This window comes from Vicia villosa, unplaced genomic scaffold (assembly GCF_029867415.1).
Source record: "Vicia villosa cultivar HV-30 ecotype Madison, WI unplaced genomic scaffold, Vvil1.0 ctg.000853F_1_1_1, whole genome shotgun sequence".
NCBI lineage: Eukaryota > Viridiplantae > Streptophyta > Magnoliopsida > Fabales > Fabaceae > Vicia > Vicia villosa.
Genome location: NW_026705381.1, coordinates 83,610 through 105,186, shown reverse-complemented (window position 1 = coordinate 105,186; position 21,577 = coordinate 83,610). Strand labels below are relative to the sequence as shown.

At 37.9% G+C, this 21,577-nt stretch overlaps 1 protein-coding gene and 1 non-coding gene across 2 annotated transcripts; one reads left to right on the top strand and one right to left on the bottom strand.

Moving 5' to 3' along the window:
• Positions 1 to 9,332: 9,332 nt before the first annotated feature.
• On the bottom strand, positions 9,333 to 9,439 carry LOC131631646 (small nucleolar RNA R71). Its single transcript, XR_009292770.1, has one exon. It is a non-coding gene; the product is annotated as a small nucleolar RNA R71 (small nucleolar RNA).
• Positions 9,440 to 10,132: 693 nt separating this feature from the next.
• Positions 10,133 to 11,785, top strand: LOC131631644 (uncharacterized). Its single transcript, XM_058902417.1, has one exon. The coding sequence runs from the start codon at positions 10,133 to 10,135 to the stop codon at positions 11,783 to 11,785; it is 1,653 nt and encodes a 550-aa protein (XP_058758400.1).
• Positions 11,786 to 21,577: the final 9,792 nt, after the last annotated feature.

The window sequence follows — 21,577 nt, the reverse complement described above, 5'->3', positions numbered from 1 at the left end:
CCTCCTTGTTCAGCACTCCATTAAATATTCTTTTATTACAGTTTGTGATATCGGCACTAGAAATTGAATCACAAGTTAATGGTAGGCCTCCTGACAAATAATTCGACTTTAAGAAAAGATTGTTCTGGTTGGATTGAGGAGAGGCTCCCAACAAAGAAGAATCCTTCTCTTCTTGAAGACGATTCTCTACAGGGTAGATAAAATTATCTGCTTGATCCCCTAAGTCCAAAACCTCTCTAATTTTCTTCCTTGACTTTTTGCAATTTTTCACTCTTTGACAATGATCATCAAAGCATAAATTCTGTTTTCCTTTGTTGTTAACTTTCTTCTTCTTGAAGTTTTTAACAGCTTTCTTGATAGGCGCAGCGAAATTCTTCGAAACTTTTGAGTTGTTTTTGACATTTTTATTCCGCACTTGCTTGCATGCGTTCTCTATAAAATTCTGGGCGTCACACACACCTTGGCCCACTTTAAAATGTAATTCGTGCACCCCTTGGCCCACTTGAATAGGTAAATCACATATACCTTGGCCCACTTGAGTAAGTGAATGGCCCACCTCTTCTACATTAACTTTTAAAACTGGTTCCTCCTTTTTTGTCATTTTTCTCACAACTATGGGGTCCACTTTATTATTTTTCTCCACAAAATAATCCTTATCTCTCTCCTTGACCTCTTCCTTAGAATTTGTCACTGCCACCTCATCAAAGCTATGAAACGTTTTGTTAAATTTATTATTTAAAATAAATAAACCACCTGAGCCCACCATCTATATTTTCTTGTTTAAAGGACTCTTCACCCCAGTCTCTTGGTTCACCTCTTTCACTCAGCTTAGAGTCTTCATTGAAATAGCATCTGAGGTACTGTGTCCATCTGAAAAGCTAGCAAGTTTATCCCTTAATAGCTCTTTGCAATTAATGGTTTCTGCCAATCCGCTCCTTTTCTGAGATCCGTTGTTTTTCTTTTGTAGATAATCCGCTCCTATGTCAACGTCACAATTAATGTTGCGGTTAAGATTCCCAGGCTTTGTGGGGCTTTGATTCAAATGGTGCCGTGCCGTTTCTTCTTCTCCTCCATGCGATCCTTGGTAAGAGGCAGAGACTTCCCCGTCCGATGAGGTGTTGGTAATGGAGTTATTATCTTCCGCTTCCCCCGATTCCCAGATCGGATCTTCAATGATGAGGATGTTGAACCATACTCCATCAACACAAGCCCTAAATCTGCTTCTAATGGATTCCAGGTGATTTGTATAAATCATAACACTGATTACATCCATTATCTTACACTTTTGCTTCAGTATTTGAGGATTCATCATCTTCCTGAAATCTGCTAACAAAATGTTCATGAATCTGTCGTTTCTGATGAAGCAGGGTACTCCATAGATGGACACGTAGGCTAATCTTGCACATTCAGCATCTGTTATCTTCCACTCCCTAAAATCTTCAAACCAGAATTTTAACCAATCTCCCCCTTCATGAATCAAGGTATCAAGATCTCCTTCAGCACTCTCCTCTTGGAGACAAAAACTAGGACCCATAGCTGTTGCAGATATGGTGAAAATGCCTTCCTCCAACAAACTATTTGCCACTGCGAACGCATCTCCCACCCTTCTTGTGACACCTACCTTGGCTTTGGTGAATCTCACTCTTCTTCACTGGATGTAAAGAATAACGATTGGCAAGCCTCCTTTGCCTCCTCTGAAATCGTCACCTTGTCTCCTTTGGTAATTTCTGCATAAGTTTTTGAAGGACCCACTCCTCCCCCAACCTTAGTGACCATAGGACTGTTTCTTGCTGCGTTAACAGGAAAAAACACCCGTTTAAATATTGCGTTCTTCTCTTGAAACTCTGATTTAATAGAGTTAATGTTGTTCTGCAATTCCTTCCTTTTAATCCTTGAAGTGTTGGCACTCAGCTTAGAACCATCTAGCCAAACGTTATCCATTTTAGTCTCCAAATTCTTCTCGTCTGCCACATTTATGTATCTTACAAACCCGAATCTATGACCTCGCCAATCTCTTTTAGGGGGAATCACAATTTCTTCAATCAGCCCCAAATCCTTGAACTCTAAGAACAGATCCCTAGCACACCAATTATCCCCAAAATCTGTAATGAAAATAGTTAGCACCTCCCTCCTAGTCGCCTCTACTTCCTTCCTCAGAATGTCCCATACTGGCCTTTCTTCAATTCTGTTCTTCCTCCTTTTAGCGCTGCGCCACTCTCCTTCCATATTAAAGCCGATAGAAAAGAATGTAAACTCAAAGAAAACAGAAGCTTGGTGGAACTCTCACACACTCTCTCTCTTGTTTCTCTCTCATCTTCCGATAGTTCTAATATTGTTTTTTCCGCATACTTCCTCCATCACTTCACTATCAAAAAATCTGGGTGGGGTTCCACATGAAGAACCGTAAATTACCATAATTAAATTTGGTTCCCTCGTTATTTCAGTTTCCATCGCACTGTAAATTGCCTCTTAATTCTTCTGATTTTTTCACCGTATATCTCAGTCTAATCAACATATCAAGTGTCTTTGATAATGTTCGAAGGCTTGTGTGCTGCAGAGTTTGATCTTCATCAGAGTTTATTGTAGAAAAATAAGTTGATCATCTCTTATAATGAGTTAAAACGTTGAAAGCGTAATTGAAGACATATTTAAGATTGAAACTAAGAGATGAGTGGTAACTTAGTATCAAATAAGAAATCATTGCTAAAAAATAAAAGGCTCCGCCCAATTACAGTGACAGAACTTAAACAAGTTAAAAATTAGTTATTAAAATATATATTTATTTATATATATTTATTTATATATATTTATTATAATTAAAATCTAATATATATATATATATATATGTTTATTTATTATTAATAATAATATTTATTTTGATATATATATATATATATATATTATTTTACTCTTTATTTTATTATACAAAAATATTTGATATTATTTTTAATATTTATTTATTTTAAATATCAAATTAAATAATGAAAAAGCACTGCTCCGTAGTTCCAATGGACGGAAGCTTCATAATATTAAGAGGGTCCGCCCATTTAATGGGCGGAGGTTCGTACCTTACCTTTTTTTTTTCTTCTTGAAAATATGTTATTTTGGTATTTAGTGTGCATGTGGATGGTATATTGGAATTTCTTTTTTATTAAAGTGATATATTGGTAAATCCTCCATGGTGCATCATTTAATCCAATTTTGATGTCGATGCCAAGAGAACGTGAAAGGGAGGAATTTTGGTGTTAAACTCATTAAAATGAAGCCTTAAGTACCATGAACGTCACTTTTAGAACGCACACCTTTGCTATTGACCCCTTTTTATTTATTATAGCAATTCTTGACCAATTCTCCCAAAATACTGAAATGTGTATGACACCAATTTTGACCAAATTTCTGAAAAGTTAACTACTGACTTTGTGTACCAGATGAATTTCTTAATCCATTGCACACAATTTTGACTTCAATCACTATATAACCATTGAGACTAATTAAATGGAATAGGATAGACTTGTAGGCTCCTCATGATATGTCCTGACTCATGGAAATAAGTCTTGATCAGAAAGTCAACCCTTAGTTGACTTTGTTCAAGAAACCCTAGTTTGAGGCCAGATGATTGTGTAATGCTTGTATTTGAATCTATGGTCTTGAAGGCCTTAAGAGTGATCCACTAGATACTTGAGAGGATATGGGAGAGTCTTAAAAAAGAATCTAACTTCTATGCTTGTGTTCAACTTTTTCTTCTTATCTTTGGAAGAGTCTTAAAAAAGAATCTAACTTCTACTTAGAGCTGTCACAACTCCTTAACTTTTTATTAGCGGTCTTTCCACTAATGTCAGAGGTAGAGGTGGAAATAGGTCAGGCCTGACCTTAAAAGACCTGAGTTTGGCCTACGATAAATTTATAAGGCCCGGGGCTGTCTTATAACATATTGTAGGATTTTTTTTCGCATGGTCTTAAATAAGTTTTGTTATATATCTTATTCCCAAGTTAAAGAATCCTCATGAGTTGAATGAGTACCATCCAATTTGCTTGGTATGGAGCCTTTATAAAATTATAGCAAAAGTATTGGCCGCTAGAATCAAGAAGGTGATTGGCAACTTGGTGTTTCCTAATCAAACCGCCTTTGTCCCGGGAAGGAACATGATGGATGGGGTTTTGTTGGTGAATGAAATTCTCGGTTGGTCCAAAAGATACAAGAAGAGTTGTTTTTTGCTCAAGGTTGACTTTGAAAAGGCATACGACTACGTTTCTTGGGAATACCTTAAATATGTTTTGAAGAACATGGGGTTTGGGGATAAATGGAACATGTGGTTCGAAGAGTGCGTCTTCTAGAGTCATATGTCAATATTGGTGAACAGTAGACCAACGAAAGATTTTATGGTTCACAAGGGATTGAGGCAAGGGGACCCTCTATCCCCGTTCCTTTTTGTTTTAGCTATGGAAGGATTGACCGCCTTAGTGAGAAAATCGGTGGCTTTGGGTGACTTCAAACCTTTCAAGTGTGGAGAAGAGGAGAAAGTGGATATTTTACAATTCGTGGATGACACCATCATTCTTGGAGAACCTTCAAGCGACAACCTATGGAGTTTGAAAGTGTTGTTGAGAGGGTTCGAGATTGTCTCGGGCTTGAGAATCAATTTTACAAAAAGCAATGTCTTCGGTGTCAATGTGGGAGAGTGGTTTTAGAATTCGGCTACTTATTTCCTTGGTTACAAAAGAGGTTTAGTTCCGTTCTCTTTTTTAGGTATTGTGGTGGGTGTAAATCCTAGAAGGAGGAAAGTGTGGTTGAAAGTTCTCAACAACATCAAAAGTAAACTATCGTCATGGAAGTAGAGAAATATCTCTATAGGAGGTAGAGTAACGCTCATAAACGCGGTACTTAACGCAATTCCCTCATTTTTGCTTTCTTTCTTCAAAGCGCCAGATATGGTCATTAAGGAAATAAGAAGCATTATTAGCAACTTCTTATGGTGTGGTAACGTGAATAGGCGATGCATTCATTGGGTTGATTGGGATACGATTTGTAAACCAAAAGAAAAGGGTGGATTGGGACACTGTCCTCAAGACGTAATGGGACCTGTTAAGCTCACTGCTGGCAGCAGTCAACCCTCACAGCGGCACGGTGGACGCATTTGAATGGAGTCCGAACAACAGCGACATTTTTTCCATGGCTAGCGTTTCAGATATGGTATCCAGTTTTAAGAATAGTGCTTGGCTGTGATCACACTGAATCACACTATGTTTCTAGCTTGAATATCACATGTTTTCCTTAGTTTTTATTATCATTATCTCGTATTATGCTTGTATTTCCTTTGTTTTAAGGATTCTTGACCTTTCGGAGCCTTTAGTGAAGAAACGAGCCAAAACGCCAGGAAATTAGGGCTTTTCAAGGAGATTTACACTTATGGCGTCCTGCACCGCGCCAGCCATATAGAACGCCGTGACATGGCCCACTCCTTCATGAAGCCAACTGCCACGATCACACGATCCCATCAGTTACTCATCACCGCGCCCGCGCCGCGCCCGCGACCTTCACAAAAAGGTTCCCGCTCAAAAGGAGTTGAGGGGCACTCCTGTCCTTATGCTGATCCAGAATCCACTATATATAGTTTAGTTTTTCATTTTCGGTTTTTTGATCCAAGCTTAGTACAAACTTAAGCCATATACTATCAGTTTCTGTAAAGTAGTAACCTCTTCACATCGGGGAGTTACTACGGTGTAGATTGAGTTGTAATCGAGTTTTGGAGCACTTTGGTTGAAGTTTATCACACCATCCTTCACTTTGTATCAAGATTCAAATCTCCGATCGGAGTAAGGTTCAATTTACTTGCTTTATGATTGCGACTTTGCATGTCTATTAGTCGGGATAACTGTAAGTGCACAGTCGTGTCGTGTAGTTTTAAAAGATAACGAATCCACAGGGACTATAAATCGACCTACCGTTATCTAAAGTTACTATGTAAAGCTAAGGCTAATGATATTTGGGTTTTTTTATAAATGGGGAAACTAAAATCCTAAATCTAAATAAAATATAAATGCGCGGATATCGGTATGTAGTTCGTCTAACTTAGATGATCTGAAGTTCCATTGGCCAAATTCTAACTAAATCAAAAATCTTTACTAACTATGTTATTTAAAATTCCTCCTCTCAAACTCTCTCACTATTGATTCAGACTACGAACCTAACTCATAATGTACGCTCTCGCCATCCCACCAGATTTAGAAACGCTTTTTGAAAACATCATATTTAATAAAATGCTCGGTTCATGAAGACGTTACCTACTTAAATCTCCTAGTCTCAAACTCTCGCTCTGTTGACTCGGATCATGCTAGTATTTCCTAACGTACGCTCTCGCCATCCCGCGTCGGGTTTAAAAACACTTTTTGAAAGTAAATAAATTCTAATCAGTTTTAATACGCTTTCGCCATCCTTAAAACTAATGTCCTATGTCTACTATCCAGTTAAAGATCTCAAACTCTCACTCTGTTGACCTTAACCTTTATTAGTTCTAAAACCTCAAACTCTCGCTCTATTGATTTTAGAACTTTAACAACTTAAATTAGACACAAAACCAGAAACGAGTGATTTTTAATAAAACATATTTAAGCCAACTTATTTCGGATCCCCACGGTTAAATTACTTAACATACCGACATCTAACTAAATTAGCCAGACATATTGATACGGTTAAACATGCATAAATCGGTTCGGTTCATAATAAAAGGCATATTAAATGGCATACAATATATCATACAAATAAATATAAATAAAGGCGGTAAATAATAAACCTGAATAATATAATCTGAATTAATTAAACTTGGAATCTTGGAGTACTTGAACTTCAACCATAGGTTGGTTGGATTGTTCTTCAAATATTATTCAGCGGGAATTAAAACAAGGAAATAAAAACTAAACCTAACGTAATCCGTTAAAGGTTCACAAAAATTTTCGGTGTAGAAATTTTTGTGAGAAAATATGAACGAAAGTAGAAATAAAAGCTGGAATTAAAAATGCTGGAATGAAAGGAAAATAATACTGAACTAAAAACAGTGGCTGGGACTAAGCATGGTCCTACCACGTTTACATGAATACTCCCCTCTTTATATAAGGGGAATTATTGGAAGTTATCACGTGTAGTGGAGATAGTGGGAAGTTGAGAAAATCATGGGTGAGTGGACTTAGTGACTTCATTTGGTGGTTGAGAAAATGTTCATGTGCGAGGAAAAATAGGGAGCATTTGAATAAGTCTGGAGGTGGGCGTCTTGGGTGAGAAAAAGGTGGAGAAGGACGTCTCAAGTGGCTGACGTGGCCTTTGGACGTGGGTGAACTTGGGAGACGGACGTCTCCTTTGATGACGTGGCCCTTGGACTTTGGAGACGGACGTCTCCATGCTATTGGGCCCCAAGACTGGCGTCTCAGCTTCTTCATAATGGGAGCTTCAGCTCCTTCGTGGGCTGGGCTTCCACACTTGGTCCATCTTATTTACACCCCTCATATTTGATTCATTCTATTTGCATATCCACTTATAATATTTGCCTATTTTCTTCCTTCTTTGATTTTTTAAGTTGATTTTATCTACATTTCATCTTCTTTTGACAAATAGTCCTCAACACGAACATAATACCTGAAACAATAGAAATACCAGCATAATACCGTAATAAAATATAATTGTAATAAAATAATGAAACAATTTATGTTATAATCGAGCCTAATATACAATATATTTACGTGTTATCACTTTATTTATTTTCTTGCTCTTACCATAGTCTACAAGTTTTATAGACTCTAAATGCTCTTACCATAGTCTACAAGTTTTATAGACTCTAAATGCTCTTACCATAGTCTACATGTGTTATAGAATCTAAATGCTCTTACTATAGTCTACAAGTTTTATAGACTCACACCCTTTTTATTACTCGCACTTACCATAGTCTACATGTGTTATAGACTCGCAATTACTATGTCTGGCTAAATTATAAAGGTTTGAATGTAATGATTGTGATCATGTCTGTGTTCTAATTGTCATGTTAGTGAAAATACTCTGGGGATGTTTTACTTTTAACTTAAGTCAAATTGTGCTTAAATGTTTATTGGGTAAGATCGAAAGTCGTCCATATCAAAGATAGGACTTGATTATTATTTAACCAAACAAAAGAAGCGAAAGCGATTTGGTTGGTTAAATAGGAATCATTAACCCTTTTTAGAAAACAATTTTGAAACTATTTTCGGACGCGTTTATAGGTTTGAAATCTGACTCTTGGTCAAAAGCCAAGAGTCTCTTTAAGTTAATCTTTCCAGGTAAAATCACTTTTTTGTTAAGTCAAAACTATCAATTTCTTAAAAATAGGTTTACTGCTTTAACGCGGAAGGCACCCTTTATATGTGACAATAAAGGAAGTTAAATTAAAGAGTAAATTCGGTTCTTGGTAGCCAAAAGCTACAAGTTTCCGTTAAATTGATTCTTTGCTACAAATAGAAAATAATGCCCCATTAGTCGTTTCACTTATGCATGTCTGGATCATAGTCTGGTTTCATGATTTACATTCCGACCTGTCGCTTTAAACTGTTATTAACTCCGCTCAATTACCTTGTTACACTGCACTCACAACAATATTCCTGTTTCACCTTAGATAAGCACCTTAAAAATAGTGTTGATAGATTGACAATTGGTCTCTGTGGTTCGATAATCTTATATATTACTTCGATAGGCTGTGCACTTGCAGTACTATATTTAGGCTATACGTTGCAGACCTATCAAGTTTTTGGCGCCGTTGCCGGGGACCAACTTCGTCAAATTTTGTACCCTATTGTTATCCCTTTTAGACTAAGGCTATTCTACCCGGTAGATGCGTAGAAATCGTAGCACTGGTAACCTATTAAACCCTTTAGTGGAACCCGAACGTTACGCCCGAGCACGTCTATTTATCCTTAAATTAAGGAAAGCTCTTGCTGAAGACCGTAACTAAAGACCGCTTAAAGAGTTTGCTCAACCATCTAATGAGGAGCCCAGTTCTAGTATCGTAAACCCCGCTATAACAACCAACAATTTTGAACTTAAGCCCTCATTACTTCAACTAGTTCAACCAAACCAATTCGCTAGTCTCGCTACAGAGAACCCGAATCAACACCTAAAAGTGTTTATCCAGTTAGCTGACACCCTTAAGGCGAATGGAGCCACACCCGAAGCCATCCGCTTAAGATTGTTTCCTTTCTCCCTTAGACGTAAAGCCCATGACTGGTTAGACGCCCTTCCAGCCAACTCAATAACAACTTGGGAAGACCTTAGGAGAGCCTTTCTTGCCAGATATTTCCCACCTAGTAAGACCGATGTCCTTAGGAACCTGATCACTAGTTTCACTCAAAACCAAGGCGAATCACTCTTTGATGCCTGGGAAAGATATAAAGAACTTTTGAGAGCTTGTCCGCACCAAGGCCTAGAGCAATGGTTAATTATACACACCTTCTATAATGGACTCCATTACAACACAAAAATGTCTATTGACGCTGCCGCTGGCGGAGCGTTAATGAACAAACCTTATCCCGACGCTTGTGCCCTGATAGAGCACATGGCCCAAAACAACGCCCAATGGGGATAGAACGAGCAACGGTAGAGAAAAAGGAGAGCCATGAAGGAAAGCATGAGATAAGTTGCATGGACATGATGAATGCTAAGATGGACGCTCTGGCCTTGAAAGTCGAAATCATGTCTAAAAACCCTACCACAGTGGTAGCAATCCAATCAGAATGCGAGCTCTGTGGAACTTAAGGACATCAAACCATTGACTATAACCTTCTGAACGATTATGGCTCAGACCAAGTTAACTATACCCAAGGAAATCCTTTCTCGAATACCTACAACCCCGGATGGAGGAATCACCCTAATTTCTCTTACAAGAACAACAACCCCATCCAAAAATCCGGATCTTCAAGACCCCAATGATTCCAAACACAAAAACAAAACCAACCTATGCAAGTTGTTCCACCAAGACCGAACCTTAAAGAAATCATAGACACCTTTATCTAGAGTCAAACTCAGCAAAATAAGGAGTTTATGAACCAACACATTCACACAAACGAGTTAGTTACTCAACTGGCAACCAAGTTTGACCAGATGAAGACCTACACCAAAATGCTTGAAACCCAAATTTCACAAGTAGCTCAAACCACCTCTGCACAAGTTGTACTTGGAGGACAATTCCCTGGACAAACCCAACATAATCCCAAAGGAACAGCAAATTCTATCACCCTAAGAAGTGGAACCGCTTATGAAGGACCTAAAAATCCTAACCTAAGCACGCCGGAAAAACCTAAGGAAGATGCTGAACCTAAAGACCAGGTAGAGGAACCAGAGAAACCCGAAAAGCAATCAAAACTGGAGGTAGAGAACCGCACACCACAACCTTACAAGCCACCCATTCCATTTCCACAAAGATTGAAAAATACCAAAACAGAAAACCAATTCCAAAAGTTCATTAAGGTAATAGAGAAACTCCACATAGAAATCCCTTTTACCGAAGCAATAACCCAAATACCATCATATGCTAAGTTCTTGAAGGATATTTTTTCCAACAAACGACGACTCGACGATCCCAAACCTTTAGAATGTCATACTATATCCGAGAATAAACTTTCCAAGAAAGATAAAGATCCTAGAAGTTTTTCTATCCCTTGCGTCCTAGGAATTCATATGATAGACAAAGCATTTTTGGACCTAGGAGCAAGCGTAAGTCTGATGCCCTTAGCTGTCTGTAAGAGGTTAAAATTAGGAGAGCTTCAACCTACAAAGATGTCGTTACAACTAGCCGATAGATCTGTTAAATACCCCATGGGTATTTTGGAGGACATACCTGTCAAGTTTGGTCAGTTATACATTCCGACTGATTTCGTAGTTATGGATATCAAAGAAGATGATGACATCCCAATCCTCCTAGGTAGACCATTCTTATCGACCGCTGGAGCTATAATAGATGTTAAGAAAGGGAAGCTGACTTTTGAGGTAGGAGATGAAAAGATCGAGTTCATTCTATCAAAATTTCTAATGGCACCAGTGATAGGAGATGCGTGTTATGCCATCAACGTCATCGATGAGTGTGTAAATGAGCTCAATGATTCCTTAATCAGATTACCTTCTACCCCCATTTTAGAGGATGACGAATTTAAGATTATGGAACCTTACATCGACGACAACCTTTTTGAATGCTTAGCACTTACCCCCGACCCTATGCCGTGCACCAAGAAACCTGCCATAGAACTTAATGAATTACCCAAAAATCTAAGATATGAGTTTTTGGATGAGGAGATGAATCGACCTATCATAATAAGCGTTACTCTGAACCAAATCAAAACAAACGAACTCTTAGATACCTTGCGAAAATATCCCTCAGCTTTAGGATACAAAGTCTCTGATTTAAAAGGAATAAGCCCATTCGTATGCATGCATCGGATTTTGCTAGAAGAGAATTCGAAACCCTCGAGAGAGCATCAGAGAAGAATAAACCATATCATGAGCGATGTAGTAAAGAAAGAGGTCCTTAAGTTATTAGAAGCTGGCATCATTTACCAGATTTCGGATAGTGAGTGGGTAAGTCTCGTCCATGTTGTACCAAAGAAAGGAGGTATCACTGTAGTGGAAAATGAGAAAGGTGAGTGTGTAGCAAAACGAACCGAAGGAGGATGGCGCATGTGTATAGATTACAGAAAGTTGAACAAGGCGACTAGGAAAGACTATTTCCCTCTTCCATTTATAGATCAGATGCTTGAGCGTCTAGCTAGACATTCGTAATTATGTTATCTTGATGGATACTCTGGTTTTTTCCAAATCCCTATTCACCTGGAGGACCAAGATAAAACCACATTTACTTGCCCTTATGGAACATTCGCCTACAGACGAATGCCCTTTGGGCTCTATAATGCGCCCGCCACTTTCCAACGCTGTATGATGTCGATTTTCGCAGACTACCTCGATGGAATTATGGAGGTATTTATGGACTATTTTTCGGTGTGTGGATTTGACTTTAACAACTGCCTATCGAATTTAGAGAAAATCTTAGAAAGATGTGTGGAAGTAAACCTTGTGCTGAATTGGGAGAAGTGTCATTTCATGGTGAACAAAGGGATAGTTTTAGGACACATCATCTCCGAGAGAGGCATAGAAGTTGACAATGTAACACCCCTCTAATAACCCACGGCAATTAAACAATTATTTAATCAGAGTAACATGTATAGAGGCGTCACAATTCATAAATAAAGAAAACACACGTCGGTACATGTCATGCATTCACTATAACACCTGAAATTATAACTCATTAATCAAAATCATGTTTTACACAGTGGAATTAATTCATCGAGTCAACATTCATCATTAATGTATCAGACTCAAACAGCACAAACAAAAGAGTTATAATTAAAACTCCAAAACAACGCGTTCCCAATGTTACATCTATCAGAGCATGACACCGACACTTTAGCTAAAAACCGACTTATGAGCTAATCCTCACCAAGTCGCGCCGCTATCCTCAATCTGAAATGACAACAAGTAAGGGTGAGTCTCATCACAGTTAACCAATGTTATTGCATCATAAATAATAACATATCATAGTTATATCATTCACCCAATTGTTTCATATTCATACAATCATCAATACACATCCACAGATAAACAGACAGTCATCACATAACATATATAATCATGTTATAGAACAATCATGCCCATGTATGAAACTGATACTATGCATGTGGTACCAACATCACCAGTGGAAAATCCACCGACCGATCTATCATCTTCCAAATAGGCAGATACGGCCCTGCCAGCACAGATTCCACACGATGGGAATCTTGCCCTTCACTGAATCCTCTCATCTTTAGGATACAGCCCTCAACAATGATTATGAATGCATGCAAACACACACATATATATATATATATATATATATATATATATATATATATATATATATATATATATATATATATATATATATATATAACATACCAACATCATCATCTCACTATGAGTAGCATCATCTATACTCATACATCATCATTCATCATCATCATCATTAACAAGTATGTTCATATATATATACAATTGCATCATTCAAATAAAATCATATAACAATAAATCATACAGACTCGTCAGTTCGAAAGTTACACGCCATTAACCTTCAAAAATCACAAAACAGCAAAAATCTGCAAGTCACGCTGGCCATACGCGTACCATACGCGTACCAGCAGAGATGAAATTTCACAACACACGCATCATACGCGTATCATACGCGTATGGACAGATCCATTTTTCCACACAAAACACATGCATACGCGTATCAGCCTGCCATACGCGTATCTGCTAGACACCATACGCGTACCATACGCGTATGAGCAGAAGGTGCAACCTGATGCACACTTGGGGAGCGTATCATACGCGTATCATCCCCTCCATACGCGTACCGTACGCGTATCATACGCAAATGGGCAGCAGTTCACAGAATCTGCAACTTACCCATTCGTCTTCCTCGCGATTTCACCTGCACAGTCTGCGATTTGGGTCTAAAAACCAGAAAATTCACATCTTAACAGCATACGAATTCATCCAACAATCACAGTATATGATTCTATAATCGATTTCATTCATCATACCCTAAATCTACTCAGTTATTAGGGATTTAACAGTTATAGATTCAATCTAAATGATGAACACAAACAAAAATCCTGAACAGAGAATCAATAGATCCAACAATACCCCTAATCCATACTATCACCTACAATACGATGATAAAGATTAAATGGAGAGTCTCCCCTTACCTTAGACAAGAGTTCTTGATCCTTGGTCTCTCCCTCTACAGTTCTCCTTCACGTTCCTCGTTCCCAAAACTTCTGTTCTTTCACGTTCTTTCTTTGTTTCCCAAGTCTCAATTGTTTTATGAAAATAATAATAAAATTAGTAAAAGGTTTATTAAATCACCCCCCTTCTTTTACTATTTCCTCACATGGCCCAAATGCCATAAACCATTATTTATCCATTATTTTCACAAAATCCTTAATAATTCTAACTATTAATTCAATATTCCAATTAAATTAATATTAAAATTATACGGGTGTTACAACTCTCCCCCACTAAAAGAGTTTTCGTCCTCGAAAACATACCTCAGGTAAAGAGTTCTGGGTAAGAGTCCTTCATCTGACTCTCTAGCTCCCAGGTAACGTTTCCTTCAGCAGGTCCTCCTCAAGCCACTCTGACCAAAGCTATTTCCTTGCCACGCAATTGCTTCAGTCTTCGGTCTTCAATCCTCACAGGTAAAGTCTCAACCGTCAAGTTGTCTTTCACCTGTACATCATCTACTTGAATCACGTGGGACGGATCCGAAATGTATTTCCTCAACTGAGACACATGAAATACATCATGCAAGTTTGCAAGCATCGGCGCTAAAGCGATACGATAAGCCACTTCTCCCACTCTTTAAGAAATTTGGAATGGTCCAATAAAACACGGAGTCAACTTCTTTGACTTCAATGCTCGACCAATACCCGTCATAGGAGTAACTCTCATAAACACATGATCTCCCTCTTGAAACTCAAGTGTTTTTCTCCTCTTGTCATGATAACTCTTCTGACAACTCTGAGAAGCTTTCATCTTCTCTTGAATCATCTTAATCTTCTCTGTAGTCTGTTGTACAATTTTGGGTCCAATCACAACGCTCTCACCGGATTCGTACCAACACAACGGCGTCCTACATCTCCTACCATACAAAGCCTCAAATGGAGCCATACCAATACTCGAATGATAACTGTTGTTGTAGGTAAACTCACTCAAAGGCAGATAACTATCCTAAGTACCTCCTTTTTCTAACACACAAGCCCGCAACAAATCCTCTAACGACTGAATTGTCCTCTCAGTCTGTCCATCAGTCTACGGATGATAAGCAGAACTCAATCTCAGTTTAGTACCCAAAGCTTTCTGCAAACCTTCCCAGAACTTAGACGTAAACCTTGGATCTCTGTCTGACACGATACTTGAAGGGATACCATGTAGACTCACTATCTTCTCAATATACAATTGAGCCAGCTTCTCCATCGGATAATCCATTCTTACCGGTATAAAATGTGCAGACTTCGTTAACCTGTCTACCACGACCCAGATAGCCTCACAATTTCTGACAGTTCTCGGCAAACCCGACACAAAATCCATTGATATGCTATCCCACTTCCACTCAGGAATAAACATCGGTTGCATCAACCCAGATGGTTTCTGATGCTCAATCTTTGATTTCTGACACGTCAAACAAGAGTACACAAACTCAGCAATTTCTTTCTTCATTCTCGGCCACCAAAACAACTTTTTTAAATCATGGTACATCTTGGTAGCACCAGGATGAATGCTTAACCCACTACAGTGTCCTTCTTCCAAAATACGTTTTCGAAGTTCAGCAATATCAGGAACACAAACCCGGTCACCAAACCTCAGTACACCGTTCTCGTCAACCCTGAATTCACCACTCTTGCCTTAATTAATTAAAGTCAATTTATCGATCAATTCGACGTCAGCTTTCTAACCTTCTCTGATTTCTTCAAGAATACCACTAGTCATCTTTTGCATTCCCAGTTTAACACTAGTAGGAGTACCTTCACACACCAAACTCAAGTCTCTGAATTGTTCAATCAAGTCCAATTCCTTCACCATGAGCATAGACATATGCAAAGTCTTTCTACTCAATGCATCAGCCACAACGTTTGCTTTACCCGGATGGTAATTCAGACCAAAATCATAATCTTTCAGAAATTCTAACCACCTTCTCTGCCTCATATTCAGCTCTTTCTAATCAAAGAGATACTTCAGGCTCTTATGATCACTGAATACTTCAAATCTCGAACCATATAAATAGTGTCGCCACTGTTAGAACAAGAATTGTTCTGATCAATAATCTTAGTTTTGATGATAACAATGTATATGAATTTTGCTCAAGATAATGTGGTACTCTAATCCTATGCAATTTCCTTTTCAGGAAATATATAAAGAGTATGCACAAATCAGCGCTAAGAAGCTTTGACTCAGAAGGTTCAGTATGCAACTTCAGCACATGGTCTGGCAAGACATCAGAAGATGGTCAAGCAGAATCAGAACATGGTCTATTAGAAGCATCAGAAGAACTTGAGTTCAGAAGCAGAAGCACTGAAGTCATGGAATCACGCTCAGAAGCATATCAAGATCAGAAGATCAGAAGATGCTCTGCACCAAGCTGTTTGTACTCTAATGATATTCAACATAGTATTTACAAAGAACAAATCAGAATCAAGTACTAGATGGCAAGCTACGCTGACTGACAAAAGGAACGTTAGAAGCTATTAACTGCAACGTCAGTAGTCACAGCAAACGCAAGGCTCGAGGTAGTTGACAAAAGAGTGAAACATTAAATGCAATGCTGTACGGAATACGCAAAGCATTAAATGCTCCCAACGGTCATCTTCTCAAAACGCCTATAAATATGAAGTTCTGATGAGAAGCAAGGTTACGAATTTTGAACGCACTTTGAACGAATTCTGAACTATTTCTGATACTATCGTGCTGTTCACTTCAAAAGCTATCAAACTTCATCTTCAACCTCACTACATTACTGTTGTAATACTTTAGTGAGTCTAAGCTTAAATCTGTAAGAGAAATATCACAGTTTGTGATTATCGCTTTTAAGAAGCAATTGTAATACTTTTAGAATTTGTTTACATTAAATTGTAAAGGACTAGAGTGATCGGGTTGTGATCAGTATACTCTAGAGAAGTCTTAGAAGGTCTCTAAGCAGTTGTTCCTAGAGTGATCAAGTTGTGATCAGGATACTCTAGAAGACTTAGTCGTGGGCTAAGTGGAAAACCATTGTAATCTGTTGCGATTAGTGGATTAAATCCTCAGGTGAGGTAAATCACTCCGTGGGGGTGGACTGGAGTAGTTTAGTTAACAACGAACCAGGATAAAAATAACTGTGCAAATTGTTTTTATCGTTCAAGTTTTTAGACTACACTTATTCAAACCCCCCCTTTCTAAGTGTTTTTCTATCCTTCAGCCACAACTTCAAAACAAAAACCACAGCTGCTAACTCCAAATCATGAGTCGGATAATTCCTTTCATGCACTTTGAGTTGTCTCGACGCATAAGCGACTACTTGTTGATTCTGCATCAATACACCACCTAAACCCATCAGTGATGCATCACAATAAACCACAAATGATTCTGTCGGATTCGGCAAAATCAAGATAGGAGCACTAGTCAACCTCCTCTTCAGCTCTTGGAATCCTTCTTCACACTTTGCATCCCAAATAAAAGCTTGTCCCTTCCTGGTTAGTTTAGTTAACGGCAATGCTAACTTTGAAAATCCTTCAATGAACTTTCTGTAGTAACCTGCAAGACCAAGAAAACTACGAATCTCTGACACTGACTTCGGAGCTTCCAACTGGGATACTGCTTCTATCTTTGTAGGATCAACAATAATACCATTCTTAGAAATTACATGTCCAAGAAAAATGACTTCCTCTAACCAGAATTCACACTTCGACAGTTTGGCAAAAAGTCGCTTCCCTTTCAACAGCTCTAACACAGTTCTGAGATGTTCCGCATGTTCTTCCTCACTCTTAGAATATATCAGGATATCATCTATAAATACCACTACAAACTTGTCGAGATAAGGATGAAAGATCCTGTTCATATATTCCATAAAGACACCAGGTGTATTAGTAACTCCAAACGGTATTACATAATACTCGTAATGTCCATACCTTGTTCTAAAAGCAGTCTTCTGAATGTCGTCATCTTTCACACGAATTTGGTGATACCCAGACCTCAAATCAATCTTACTAAATACACATGCTCCAACCAGTTGATCCATCAAATCATCAATCCTCGACAATGGATACCCAGACTTGTTGTTATTAAGAGGTGTTTCCAACATATCTAATCTGTTGTGCGAGTTTTGCGGGAATCATCCGGAAACCTTGTTTTATTTGTTCTTTCTTTGTCAAGTCTCTAAGAAGGTGCGGGATGGGATTTTCTTGTGGTTGGGGGAAGAGCTTTCTTTTACGATTGAGGAGTTCAAGGACTTCGGTGTTTTACAAGATAAGGTAAAAATACCTAATGTTAGGTTGAAGATCAATACTATTTGGATTGCTACAATTTGAAGTTTATGGATTATGCGTAATTCTATCATATTCGAGCAAGTACCGTATAGTTTTGATGTGGTGTTTTATAATGTTATGTACTTCTCTTGGAGTTGGTTAACTAGAAACAAAATGTATTCTTCTTCCTCTAGCTTTTATGAGTGGTACAAGTTACCGCTAGGATGTTTTATGGCTTTGTAGTTTGTTGTGAGCGTTACACCCATAATGCGATTTCTTAATTCAATTGCTTATTTAAAAAAAAAATTATGCTATATATCTCTTTAGACATACCTAATCTATTTCCGTCCTCCCTAGTTAGAAGCAATAAGAGTATTTTCGTCAAGTTAGAAGCCATAGGAGGAAGATGCCTCGAAGGAAATCAAATAAGTTCATGAATATTGTGGTCCCATGCTTATTACACCAACAACATTATGTCAATAAATTTTACAACATGATCATTCATTTACTTTGGTTGGATTTAATAAGAGCACTAATTTAATGGACGAAAAAATTTAAGGAAATATTATTCAAAAGATTTTTTTAAAGAAAAAAACCAAATATTGAAATAGTTAGAGAAATAAAAAAGATTTTACTTTGAATTTTTATTAACGGTGCCTCAATTGTTAATTTTTTTATGTTTAAAAAGTTTTGGTTTAATTATTATGCTGGTCCCAACTATTTAGATATTTTTAAATAGATATATCAGAAGTGATACTTGGAACGTTTGAAATATCGTTTGGAATGTGAAGGTGTTAGTTTGGAAGTGAACTTTTATAGAAAAAATTGTGCAATCCAATTATAACTTTTATGAATTTAGTAGAAATCTTTTTACTTTATTCATCTTAGTTCGCAATTGGCGTGTAATTTTCCTTCTCGAACTCTGGCTCTTTTTTTGTATTTTTCTTTGAGAACTTAGGTTCTCCTTTCAATAGATTCTCACTTATAGAAAAAAATAAATATATTTGAATTAAACAAAAAATTGTAACTAAATTCATGAATTTGTTAGTAATTTATGATTACTTCTTAAACAAATTTTTTTTAATTAATTAGTATTAAACTTTGAAATGGTTTGTAATCATCTTTCTAAATTTAGGATTCAAATAGGAAAACAAAGTCAACAACCATAATACACGTACCATGATTCCAACTGCCTTTTACTTATAGCAACAACCCTAAAATCAAGCCATTATCATACATATGTACCATCATTCCAAATCCCGTTTACTCGGCAACAACGGAATCAACGGATGCTCAAAACACCACAACCACTTTTCTCGTTAGATCTCGTGGCTGAAATCCTATAGTCAATATTTCTAAATATTCATATATTTAAATCGTTTGCTATAACTGATATATCTAGTTTGGGTTACGTCTTCTACAAAAGTACCAGAGGTTCATGCTCCTCTCAAATTAATTTTTGACCTCGTAGATGGGTGACAATGAGAGAAGAACAAAAGTGATTATTACAAGGTAACAACAACTTAATATAATTTAATTGATTTTCATTTGAATGTTACTTATGGATAGAATAGAAGTTAATGTATAATTGTGAAAAAAAAATTTAAATAACCAGGTTTAATAAAAAAAATACAGAAAAAACCATGTTTTCGGTGTATTTACCAAACTGTCTAGGTTTGGGATTTCCGTTAGCTGAATGCGCCAAATGAAATGGCGTATAGGTGTTAATTAGGGATGCATGCGCCAAATGAAATGGCTAACCCTAAAATTCCTAAAGCATGCGCCAAATGGAATGGCTCATAAGTCTAGGGTTTTGCCCTAGATGCCAAACCATTTGGCGCCTAAGTGCAATCCTTTTTCTTTTTTTTTTTTCATTTTTTTTAATTTATTTTAGTTAATATTTATGAAAATATTTACTTTTAAAAATCCTATTTTATTTTTATTTGTTAAGATATATACGTAAATAAATTTGGAAAATATTTTTTCGTCCTAAAAATGTAAAGCAGAAAACGAAAATCGAACTTGTAACATTGATTACAATATAATTTAAAAACTAAACATCGGTTACAATTAATTTCAGAAACGATAGCAAAGATTAATGAAAAATACAACAAAATGATCAGTGACGTCCATCACCAAGATAGCCATCTGTTCCGCAACCTGGTCTTGTAATGACACGTTTACCGCGATCGTTGATTCCGCCGCGAATATTGACACCGCCTCTTGCCCTAGCTCTACCCCCACCCCTTCCCCTTTGTGCTTCTTGTTGGGTTTGTGTCACGGGGGCTGGTACTGGGATGTCGCGTGGATCGCTGTCTATGAATTCGTCGACGCCCCCATAATTATCCGGAAAACCGCTGTTGTAAAGTCGGCTACCCATTCCCTCAAATGTGCTTATTCGTGGTGGTGGAGTGGGGTGGGAAAAGACTTCCGGCGCATAGCATCCCGTAGCACTAGAACTACCTTGGTTAAAGCCGAATTGGTTTGTAGGTGTTGCGTAGCCGGAGGGGGCGCCACGGTAAGAGGATTCACCATGAGGACCATCGTCGGGACTAAGATGAAGGCTAGATGAACCGGGAGTTAGGTTTTGGCCGAATCCCCTTGAGGACCCAGCAAATGTTGTAAATCCGAATGGTTGTGAGTGGGTCTGATATTGGTCCGAGGAAGGATGGTGGTCTTCATACCCTTGTAATGGTTGAGATTGGGATTGGAACATATTTGATTGGCGGATGTTGCGTGCGGAACGGGAAGGAGTACTGAAAATATTTTGTTGTTGTTGCTGGAGTTGTTGTTGTTGCTGGAGTTGTTGTTGTTGTTGCTGTTGTATGTGTTGTTGTTGGCGTTGTTGTAGGCGTTGTTGTTGTCGTTGCTGTTGTCGTTGTTGTTGCCGGAGTTGTTGTTGTTGTTCGTGTTGTTGTTGTTGTTGTTCCTCTTTCGGTTGTTGTTGTTGTGGCAAGATGTAGTTCTGTGCACGGGGATCAATTAAATAGAACGGAGCTGCAAGAAACAAGTTAGGGGATGTGGCTGTATGATACCAACTCATGTATTCAGGAGAAGGTTTCATTTCATGGTCACTAACGGGGAAGTTTAGGACATACTGGCGACGGTTCTTCCACATCTGGCGCTGATCGGGTGCAAAATCCTTCCAGTGTTGGTGTGTCCATTGATGGTTAACTCTTTTTAGGTGCCACACTCCCAAGTCAACAGGAGGGTCGGGTATCCGTTGACGCATCCCAAACTGAAGCATCACCCGGTCACTTTGATGCATTTCTATTATGTTGTACCGGATTAAGCAGCATTTTGTCGTCCAAATTTCTGCATCCTGAGCTCTAGGCTCATACTCGCACTCGAGATACGGTCGCCATATGAACTGCATGCATGAGAGTTATACATTACTTCGGGAAAAAATATTTAAGGAAAATACTTAAAATAAAAGAAGAAAATAATTAGAGATAATACCTGATGTTGTCCAAGGTGATCA